Consider the following 10,605-nt stretch of genomic DNA (forward strand, 5'->3'; position numbering starts at 1 on the left):
CATAGGAGAAACGAAAGATACTAAAGAAATAGAAATTGAAAAGGTTTTTCACATGAAGAGAGGTGTTGGTCACACCAGCTATGCAAGGAACTCTCTATTGCAGGTCTAATCTACCGAGTGGGGATCCTCTGTCCCATTTAGTGTCCCAATGTGTGTGTCACTCCAATCCTTACTGTAATCTACCCCTCCTCTCCCTCTCCTTTATAGGCTTTATTATACTTGTTCGACTCTTTATATAAAATACTCGCTCTGTCTCAGTCAATTGTTATACTTTGATTTTGGTGCAAAAATCAACAGGGCCGACCCTTAGGAGTGTTTGGTGGGTAAGGTGACAAGGGTCCAACCGTCCAAGTCTTAAAGAGGCCCATGAGGACGGAATTAGAAGGGGACCATATTTAGTATGAATGATCAAATTGTTCATCAAATTCATTCTTAAAATAGAAAGGATAATAATAAAAAAAATATTTAGAATAGTTGGGCCTCAACCATCACCTTTAAGGTGATGGTTGAGGCCCAACTATTATAAATATTCCTATTAAACCAAAATCTTAAGGTGATGGTTGAGGCCCAACTATTATAAATATTCCTATTAGATAACAAATGACTCAGACACCCTAAAATAAAATTATACAACAGATGATCGGGACAGAGAGAGTAGTGCAATTTCGGAAAATGATATGTACAACAGTTTTATCTTAACAAAGCTCAAAACCATAAATTAAAGCAATAGGTCTTGGTATAGACGGGTGGGGCGAACAGATGGGTAAAAACCTCTAATAAAATGGGTAGGGGGACAAGGTGAGACACCCCCATGTGCTTCCCACTTTATGGCAAATGGGTATTTTGTGAGGGGGAATAATATTTGTCAATACGTATAGACGGATAGTGTCCGTCTATAATGAGAATTTGTGAAATTAAAGATATTACTCAACTCGATCTCTGGATAAGTTTCAAGTTTCAAGTATCAATTTCTTGATAAACACTTAATGAAGTACTCCGTATCAATTTTATAACTTTATATAAGCACAATACTAAAAAATAAAAAAAAAAAAAAAAAAAAAAAAAAAAAAAAAAACTATATATATTTGGGTTAGAAATTTAAAACATCACCCAACATTAAAGCTAGTTTTAGGCGAAAAGTCAGAAAAATAGGAAATAATAGTTCGAGAAGGGTGACGATTTATTTGAATATAGAACTATGAGAAAAATGATTACGCATCTGAGATAGTACCTTAGACCTTGTAGTTTTTTAGCATATACACATTTTTTCCGAATATATTATCATTTTTAAATATAGTTTTTGAGCAATATTATATTTTTTTAGTGTAATGTTTTAGTAAATGTGCTCAAAAACTTTATACTAAAGCAGAATTCAAAAACTTTAAAATAAAACTCAAAAAATAAACAATAAGAGGCACTATCTCAGATGTATAGTCTATAAACTGTAGAACTATGGACCCTCTTCATTTCTTTTTCTCTCTATTTTTTTCCATTTTTTTCTAATACAACAACATACTAAAATGTGTACTACGTAAATCAACAACCTACGTACAACAATAATAAAGCATTGCTCATTTCTCCGTCTCACCAAATAATTAACAGTTAGATTATTTCGCGACAAGATCTAGATCAATCTTTTTGCGCCCTAGAATCTCAAGCTTTTGCTTTGTAACAGAGAACAGTAACAACACAAGCATGGCCGGTAACTGAAGAAAGCATAAGGAAAGTCTATACTACCTTAAAGCCGGAATGCCTTATGATGGCCGACATGGGTTGTTCTTCAGGACCAAATTCTTTGCTAGTAGTCTCAAAAATCAATGACGTAATTGATGAGGCTAGTCGAAGTATAAACCGTCAATGCCCTCAATTCGGAGTGTTTTTAAACGATCTACCTGGGAACGATTTCAATGCCCTGTTTAACTTGCTCCCGGCTTTCAAGCAAGACTTAGAAGAAGATAAAGGAAGCAGTTTCGGACCTTGTTTTGTGTCGGGAATACCCAAATCGTTTTATAGACGAGTTTTTCCTGACAAGTTTCTTCATTTTGTTCACTCCTCATACAGTGTTCATTGGCTTTCTCAGGTAAACAAAAGTCACCAAAATGAAAACTAATAAGGTATCCAGAGTAAGATTAGAAAACACAATATGATAAATATTGTGTGAGTATATTATAGATCTAGGGTTAAACCTTAAGGTATGAGTTAGTACTATAAATACGGTCTTATGTATTCATATCATAACACAAGTTTATCAATAATAAAAGTCGTATTGTTCTGTCGTACCTAAATCTTATCAAAAACTTTCCAATCATTAAAATCATTAGAGACACATAATAGGGGGAGTGGAATTAGAGGCTCGACGAACCTAGTGTACAAAATACACGGGTCTTAAACATTAGGTCAAGATCTCTTCGGTAAAGTAATGTTAATTGAGATGACAGGTACCACGAGGATTGGTGAGCGAAAATGGCGAAGCATTGAACAAGGGAAACATATACATAGCGGATTCAAGCCCTGAAGAGATACACAAGGCATATTATGCTCAATTCAAGAAGGATTTTACGTTGTTTTTAAAGTTACGTTCAAAGGAAATGGTCTCACAAGGTGGTATGGTCTTGGTACTCCAAGGTAGCTTCAATAGTGATAACCCTGACTCAATATACGAGTTACTTGGCTCGACCCTCCAGGACATGGTTTTAAAGGTAACTAATTAACTTGGCATCCATTGTTGTAGAAGATATATATTTTGATATTCGAAAATATAACCCTTGAGTTATCACGCACCAGGGTGTGATTGATCAGGAAAAGCTGGACAAGTTCAACTTGCCGGTCTATTCTCCATCAGTCGAGGAGGTAAGAAAATTAGTCACGGAAGAAGGATCGTTTGCTCTCAACAAACTTGAATCATTTACAATTGATTGGAGCGTAGATACCGAGCAAAACCTTGAAACCAGAGCCAAGTTTGTAGCGAAGACCTTAAGAGCGGTGACAGAACCTTTGCTTGAGACTACATTTAGCCCTACAGTCATGGATGATTTGTTTCTATTGTTCGAAACTCGTATTAAGGAACGAATAGCGGTAAAGAAAGGTGAATATGTTAACATTGTACTATCAGTGACCAAGAAAGAGTAGAACTTGTTTCGTTTACAAGTCTTGGCAAAGTCGTATCATGTATAGAGATCGATAGATCACAAATGTAAGCAAGTAATCCCGCTTTTAGTAATTGTTGTAGCATTTCATTAATTTAGATTCTTATAGTAGTTTTCATTAAACAATACACTCAGATTGATTGGACTGTAAATGAATTTTTCATTAACTTAGTGTCTGGTATGTTTTTGGTTCTTTTGTATCATTGTCGTTAAGTAAATAAATGTAGAGTAAAATGATAGAGAAAGAAAGAGTTTGTTAGAGAAAATCAAGCAAATGCCGGCCAACAAGATTGGAATAATAATTCACGGGTAATTTGTTTTTTTTTTTGTAAGGATATATTTATATTCTTAAACTACCCCTAATTAGTAAATGTCTAAAAATTCAAATTTTATTGGAGAAAAGTGAATTTAGAAATGTAATTTACGATTATATCCTCGGTGGTGCCGAATCTCAGCATCACCGGGTGGCGCCATCTCATTTTCTAAAACTAAATCTCATTTATAATCCTCTCGCTGTGGATGCTCTTGAAGAGGTAAATAGGTAGCCAAAGTGTTTAATTTGCTCCATTCCCATGAGCAGTAATCGAACACCTGACCTCATGGTAAAGGAAAATCATTGCACCAAACCCACTTGGTTGTTGTATGAACCTGTCTTTTGTACTAAAAGCCCCGGCAAGCAACGAGCAATGTCAGGACTCAGGCCCCATGTCCTGTTTACATGTGAGCTGATTACGACTTATGAGTTATGAGCAATAACTTATTAGCTATACAATAATGTAGAAGGATGGCATTTTTAATAATGCCCAAGGAATAGTAAAGATTGCTACAATATTAATAAGTCATTCCTTCTTTACATTTTCCAAAGAAAAAAGAGTGTCGGCAAACAATTTATTAAGCTTTAGTGAGCTTTGCTTTGGTACAAGATCCTTGTCAAACAAGTGAATAAGGGGTCGGATATAGGTAACGTTTCAACTCGGGTTTACAAGCTACAAGTCGCTGCAAACGTAGGAGAAAAGAGGGATACTAAAGATATGGAAGTTGAAAAGGTTTTTCACATGAAGAAAGGCGTTGATCACACCAGCTATGTAAAAAACTCTCTATTGCAGGTGTACCCCTCCTCCCTCCTTTATTATATTGTATAAGATATAATATCCATATTACAAAGACATGCTATTTTCTATCCAAATATTATTGCGGCCATTTTTTGTACTTAATTTTGTTGAACTTAACTTAACTTAATTTAACTTATTAAGAGTTGAATTGAACTTATAGGAGCTGAACTGAACTGAACTTATAGAACCTGAACTGAACTGAACTTCTAGAACCTGAACTTATAGAAAAATGAGTATGAATTGAACTAAACTTTTCTGAATTACTTATAAGAGCTGAACTAAACTTATAAGAGCTGAACTGAACTTATAGAAACTAAACCCGGAAGTGAACTTGACTTATCTTGTTGCACCCTGACATCTCAAACTTTTGCTTTGTAACAGAGAACAGTAATAACACGGGCAGGACCGATAATCGACGAACGCATAAGGGAAGTCTATATTACCTTAAGGCCAGAATGCCTTATGATGGCCGACATGGGTTGTTCTTCAGGACCAAATGCTTTCCAAGTAGTATCGAGAATCATAAACGCAACTGATGAGGCTAGCCGGAGTATAAACCGCCAATGCCCTCAATTTGGAGTGTTCTTAAACGATCTACCCGGGAACGATTTCAATGCCATGTTTAAGTTGCTTCCAAATTTAAACCAGGACTTACAAGAAGCTAAAGGAAGCAGTTGCGGACCTTGTTTTGTATCAGGAATCCCTAAATCATTTTATGGACGAGTTTTCCCTGACAAATTTCTTCATTTTGTTCACTCATCGTACAGTGTTCATTGGCTTTCTCAGGTAAACAAAAGCCCTTTTGAAGTCACCAAAGTATAATTGGGACAAAGGAAGTACTCCCTCTATCCCAGTCATTTGTTATCCTATTCTATTTTGAGTTCTCTCAGTCAATTGTTGTCCTTTCTATTTTAAAGAATGAATTTGATGAGCAATATGATCATTCACACTCAATTTGGTTCACTTGTCATTTAGTACCTCCTCTTTCCTTGGTCTTTATGCCAAAACCAAAGGACAAAAATTGACCGGAACAGAGAGAATACTATTTTTGGTGTCGGTTGAGCCAAAAGGCACATAATAGGGGAGTGATCTTAATCATTAGGCCAAGATTTCTTCGGTGAAGTTCATGTTAATTGAGATGACAGGTACCAAGGGGATTGATGAGCGAAAATGGAGAAGCATTGAACAAGGGGAACATATTCATAGCAAAAACAAGCCCTCCGGAGATACACAAGGCATATTATGCACAATTTAAAAGAGATTTTACGTTATTTCTAAGGTCACGTTCAAGGGAAATGATCTCTGCTGGTGGCATGGTCATCGTACTCAATGGCAGCATGAAAAGTGATGAACCTGACTCGATACTGGAGTTGCTTGGCTCTACCCTCCAGGACATGGTTTTAGAGGTAATTAATTAATTAACTTGCATCTACTGTTGTAGATAAATTCTTGATATTCGAAAATCACAATTTAGAAAGAAATTAACCCTTGTGAGTTATGATCACCAGGGTGTGATTGTACAGGAAAAACTGGACAAGTTCAACATGCCCGTCTATACTCCAACAGTCGAGGAGGTAAGAAAACTAGTCGAGACTGAAGGATCATTTGCTCTCAACAAACTTGAAACATTTACAGTGGACTGGAGCCTAGATACCAGTCAAAACCTCGAAACTCAAGCCAAGTTTGTAGCTAAGTCCATAAGAGCAGTGGTAGAACCTTTGCTTGAAACTACATTTACCCATGCAGTCATTCATGATTTATTTCTATTGTTCGAAATACGTGTTAAGGAACGAATTGCTCGAAAAAGAGGTGAAAACCTTAATATTGTGCTATCAATGACGAAGAAAGAGTAAAACTTTTTTCTTTAAGAGTAAACCATAATCCTATATAGAGATCGATAGATCATAATGTAACCGAATTTGTAAGCAAATGTGATTCTATAGAACCTCATATATAGGTTGAACCTCATATTTATTTTTGGACCCTTCAAAGCCGGATTTGACATGTATATAGGTTGAACCTCATATTTATTTTTGGATCTTATTCAACATGATCCAGACTTAATCGAATTTTACATTCTCATATGCTCTTTTTACACGCTTTACGGATGAAGATATTTGCGAACTTATAATGAAGTTTCAAAGTGAATATTTTTTTTTGGCACGTAAGAGGGGAAAAGGCTCGAAAAATACAAATAGACTAAGGTAGGACTAAACGAGGGAAAGCAGCTCCTAGTAAATCTTCACGAAGAATCGAACGAAGACCGTTATGAGAGGAATTGAGTATGTAGTAGTAGTAGTAGTAGTAGTAGTAACAAATCAGATATGAATAATTATTTTTTATACATAATATGATCTTTATTCAACAATACAACAGCATTACATATTGTAGCTCGCGATAAATAGTACATAGATTACCATATGATTTTTATTACACACACTGTAATTTTTAAAGTAAAGGAAAGAAGTTTCAGTCTTTCTTGGTCACCGATAGCACAATGTTAAAGAATTCACCTGTTTTTTTAGCAATTCGTTCCTTAACACGTGCTTCAAATAATAGAAACAAATCGTCCATAACAGCATGACCAAATGCAGTTGTAATTAAAGGTTCTGCCACTGCTCTTATGGTCTTGGATACAAACTTAGCTTGAGTTTCGAGGGTTTGAGAGGTATCTACGCTCCAGTCAGTTGTAAACGTTTCAAGTTTGTTAAGAGCAAAGGATGCTTCAGCCTCGACTAATTTTCTTACCTCCTCGACTGTTGGAGTATAGAACGGCATGTTGAACTCGTCCACTTTTTCCTGCTCAATCACACCCTGTTGATAACTCGAAGGGTTAAATTTCTTTTCTAACTCGTCTTTCATATTATATCTAATATTCGTCGATCTACAAGTCTACAACAATAGATCAATGCCAAGTTAATTAATCACCTTTAAAACCATATCTTGGAGGATAGGGCCAACCAACTCCAGCATCGAGTCAGGGTCATCACTTTTGATGCTACCATTGAGAACCACGACCATGCCACCACCAGAGACCATTTCCCTTGAACGTGACCTTAAAAACAACGTGAAATCACTTTCAAATTGTGCATAATATGCCTTGTGTATCTCTGGAGGACTTGTTTTTGCTAAGACTATGTTCCCCTTGTTCAATGCTTCGCCATTTTCGCTCACCAATCCTTTTGGTACCTGTCATCTCAATTAACATTACTTCACCGAACAAATCTTGGCATAATAATTAAGACGTGCCCGTTTATTTTGTACAATAAGTCCGAGGTTCTAGTTCCACTACCCCTATTATGTACCTTTTTGCTCATTTAATTTGACACAAAAAAATAAAACAACTTTCGATTTTAATATATGCATCTTTTAAGAATGGAAAGTTGTTCATGGGTCGTCCCGTCATTAACCCAGCCCATCTAACCCACAAAATAAGCAGGTACGGACAAAACATTTTATGAAAATTACAAAGGCCCAATCCACTAATCCATCCCAAACTTGCTAACCCGCTTTTACTTGGGTTGAAAATTTAACGCTAGCCTGATGACCCAATCCCGCATTTGTTTACCTGAGAAAGCCAGTGAACACTGTATGATGAGTGAACAAAATGAAGAAATTTGTCAGGAAAAACTCGGCCATAAAACGACTTGGGTATTCCCGACACAAAACAAGGTCTGAAACCGCCTCCTTTAGCTTCTTGCAAGCCCTGGTTGAAATTCGGAAGCAAGTTAAACAAGGTATTGAAATCATTCCCGGGTAGATCGTTTAAGAACACTCCGAATTGAGGACATTGACAGTTTATACTCTGGCTAGCCTCGTCAATTACGTCAATGATTTTCGAGACTACTAGCAAAGAATTTGGTCCTGAAGAACAACCCATTTCGGCCATCATAAGGCACTCTGGCCTTAAAGTGTCATAGACTTTCCTTGCGCTTTCTACAATTATCGGTCCAGCCTGTGATGATACTGTTCTCTGTTACAAAGCATCCAAAAGTTTAAGATTTCAGGGTGCAATGTAAAATAATTGAAGAAATACAGTAAGATAACGAAGGACGGAGTAGTAGACCTGCAATAGAGAGTTTCTTGCATAGCTAGTGTGGTCGACGCCTTTCTTCATATGAAAAATCTTTTCGACTTCCATTTCTTGTGTATTTTTCCTTTCTCCTACGCTTGCATCGCCTTGCATGTTGTATATGCTAGGATTAATGCTACAATTTACAAGGTAGTTAGTCAGTTCATAGACTATACATTTGAGGTAGTACCTCTTATTGTTTATTTTCTGAGTTTTATTTTAAAGTTTTTGAGTTCTACTTTAATATAATGTTTTTGAGCACATTTACTAAAAAATTACACTAAAAAAATATAATATTACTCAAAAACTATATTTATAAATGGTAATATACTCAGAAAAAATGTGTATATGCTCAAAAACTACAAAGTCTGAGGTACTACCTCAGATGCGTAATCATTTTTCTCGTAGTTATGTACTTATGTTAGTTTTAGAAGAAATGTCATACACGAACCCGACATGAAGTTAATGGGTTTGGGTTAAGGCTTAATAACTCATTTATGTAAGTGGTTCGACACGACACGATATTTAATTGGGTTGGGTTTGGGTTGAGCTCTCTAAACACGAACCCGACATAGAGACCTGTTATTAAATTAATCCTAAATTTCCTTAATCCTAATTTCTACAATACATAAATATAATTTAAATTTCCAAATATGGGCATGACACAAAAACACGACACGAACCCGACACGAAATTTACGGGTTAGGATTGAGGCCTTGATGACCCATTTATCTAGGTGGGTGGACATGAACACGACACAAGATTCAATTGGGTCGAGTTTGGGTTTGAGGGTTTGTGACCCCTTTACATGTGACACAAGCACAAACCTGACATGACTCGATCTGTTTGCCAAGTCTAGCTATAGGGTCAAAAGTAAACCAGGGGAAATTAGTACACTGTATACCTTCCACAAATACTATCTTACAACCAGTTGTATATTAGCATTGTACAACCGCCTCAAAGTTGTTGAGTTCTTTACACAAAGTTGTCGAGCTATTTTATAAGTTATTGAGCTAATTTAAAAAGTGATTGAGTTTAATAATTATTCCTCTTAAACTCAATAACTTTGTATTGTAACTCGACAATTTTGTTAGTAAAGCTCGACAACTTTATAACAAAACTCAACAACATTGAAAAGGTTGTACATAAACTACATACAACCAGTTGTATAATCTACTAATTGTATACCTTCAGCACAATTACTAAATAACATCAATAATATTGTTTGAGAAAAAACACTAAACCGGTTGACACACTAAAACCCGGTTGAAATGTTACCTATATCCGATCCCTTGTTTGACAAAAACCGTGAGACTGGCCTTATACCAAAGCAAATAAAACTTGCTAAAGCCCAATAAATTGTTTGCCTTTACTATTTTGTCTTCTGCCAAATGAAAAGAAGGACTCCATTATATAGGAGCCATATTTACTATTCATCGTACATTGTTAAAACATGCAGCATAACATTACAGACTTTTCTTCTTGTTTGAGGCCCCATGGCCCATGCAACATAATCATGGAAGCTTCTCATTTAAAACACGTCTCCGTATGCCCGTCACAAATTTGCGACGGGATAAATATTACCAATATGGGTAGATAAGACAAAGCAGATTATTATTCTCTAAGCATTCAGCTTTTATCATATCTACCCCATATGAGTAGTACATGACCCATCGCAAACTTGCAACAGATATATCCGTCACAATTGAGAATTTGTGTTTAAATTATTTGTGAGTTAGATTTTCAAACAAGTTATGTGTTATAATTATTGTCCACGAATGGGGGATGTTCATTGGCTCGATCCTAGACCAGACCGGACTGAACTAAATTAGGTAGATCAAAGATGAAACTATGGAAAAAAAAGTGGACCAAAGATCAGACCATAACAACATTGGTCTGGTCTGGAATAGGTCGAATATATGAGTGGACCGAACTAAATGGAATAAGGTTCTGTTTGGTAAACGAGCTAAAAATAAAGGTACTTAAAAAAATGGAAAACCAACTAAAACCTGAACACAAATTCTTGTTTCAGACGGACACTTTTAGTCTTATTTGTCAGACGGATAAAATGTTGTCATTTTTTAAGAAAATGTAACCAATTAATTCACAAAATATTATGACTAGAGGTGTCTTTTTTTACCCTGAAAATGATGTGAACAATAATGGTAACATGTTATCAAAAAACAACAACATTTTATTGTAAAATGATGACATATTACCCGTCTTATTTCAGACCAAAAGCAATGGTCTTAAGAAAAACGCACCGAAACCTGAA

At 35.8% G+C, this 10,605-nt stretch overlaps 3 protein-coding genes across 3 annotated transcripts; 2 read left to right on the top strand and 1 right to left on the bottom strand.

The window, feature by feature from the left end:
• The first annotated feature begins 1,543 nt into the window (after positions 1-1,543).
• Positions 1,544-3,329, top strand: LOC141649992 (putative methyltransferase TCM_000168). The gene is made up of 2 exons (XM_074458655.1): positions 1,544-2,107; positions 2,439-3,329. The coding sequence occupies exons 1-2, from the start codon at positions 1,757-1,759 to the stop codon at positions 2,709-2,711; spliced, it is 624 nt and encodes a 207-aa protein (XP_074314756.1). The 5' UTR covers positions 1,544-1,756; the 3' UTR covers positions 2,712-3,329.
• Positions 3,330-3,910: 581 nt separating this feature from the next.
• Positions 3,911-6,340, top strand: LOC141648550 (putative jasmonic acid carboxyl methyltransferase 2). Its single transcript, XM_074457275.1, has 4 exons — positions 3,911-4,252; positions 4,640-5,044; positions 5,404-5,664; positions 5,767-6,340. Exons 1-4 carry the CDS (start codon positions 4,178-4,180, stop codon positions 6,109-6,111), a joined length of 1,086 nt encoding a protein of 361 aa, XP_074313376.1. The 5' UTR covers positions 3,911-4,177; the 3' UTR covers positions 6,112-6,340.
• Positions 6,341-6,395: 55 nt separating this feature from the next.
• LOC141648549 (S-adenosyl-L-methionine:benzoic acid/salicylic acid carboxyl methyltransferase 3-like) lies at positions 6,396-9,697 on the bottom strand. The gene is made up of 5 exons (XM_074457274.1): positions 9,609-9,697; positions 8,325-8,466; positions 7,827-8,231; positions 7,187-7,447; positions 6,396-7,072 (listed from the first exon to the last, which is right to left on the bottom strand). Exons 2-5 carry the CDS (start codon positions 8,442-8,444, stop codon positions 6,728-6,730), a joined length of 1,131 nt encoding a protein of 376 aa, XP_074313375.1. The 5' UTR covers positions 8,445-8,466; positions 9,609-9,697; the 3' UTR covers positions 6,396-6,727.
• Positions 9,698-10,605: the final 908 nt, after the last annotated feature.

This window comes from Silene latifolia, chromosome 3, assembly GCF_048544455.1.
Source record: "Silene latifolia isolate original U9 population chromosome 3, ASM4854445v1, whole genome shotgun sequence".
Classification (NCBI taxonomy): domain Eukaryota; kingdom Viridiplantae; phylum Streptophyta; class Magnoliopsida; order Caryophyllales; family Caryophyllaceae; genus Silene; species Silene latifolia.

What these genes read in the sequence shown, in the direction of transcription:
- LOC141649992 (XM_074458655.1), top strand. Translation starts at nt 1,757, where the DNA reads ATGATGGCCGACATGGGTTGTTCTTCAGGACCAAATTCTTTGCTAGTA. An exon ending in AAAGTCACCAAAATGAAAAC is followed by an intron (nt 2,108 to 2,438) that starts TAATAAGGTATC and finishes TTGAGATGACAG; the next exon opens with GTACCACGAGGATTGGTGAG.
- LOC141648550 (XM_074457275.1), top strand. Translation starts at nt 4,178, where the DNA reads ATGGAAGTTGAAAAGGTTTTTCACATGAAGAAAGGCGTTGATCACACC. An exon ending in TAAAAAACTCTCTATTGCAG is followed by an intron (nt 4,253 to 4,639) that starts GTGTACCCCTCC and finishes GCTTTGTAACAG; the next exon opens with AGAACAGTAATAACACGGGC. An exon ending in GTGTTCATTGGCTTTCTCAG is followed by an intron (nt 5,045 to 5,403) that starts GTAAACAAAAGC and finishes TTGAGATGACAG; the next exon opens with GTACCAAGGGGATTGATGAG.
- LOC141648549 (XM_074457274.1), bottom strand. Translation starts at nt 8,444, where the DNA reads ATGCAAGGCGATGCAAGCGTAGGAGAAAGGAAAAATACACAAGAAATG. An exon ending in CAAGAAACTCTCTATTGCAG is followed by an intron (nt 8,232 to 8,324) that starts GTCTACTACTCC and finishes GCTTTGTAACAG; the next exon opens with AGAACAGTATCATCACAGGC. An exon ending in TCCAAGATATGGTTTTAAAG is followed by an intron (nt 7,073 to 7,186) that starts GTGATTAATTAA and finishes AGTTATCAACAG; the next exon opens with GGTGTGATTGAGCAGGAAAA.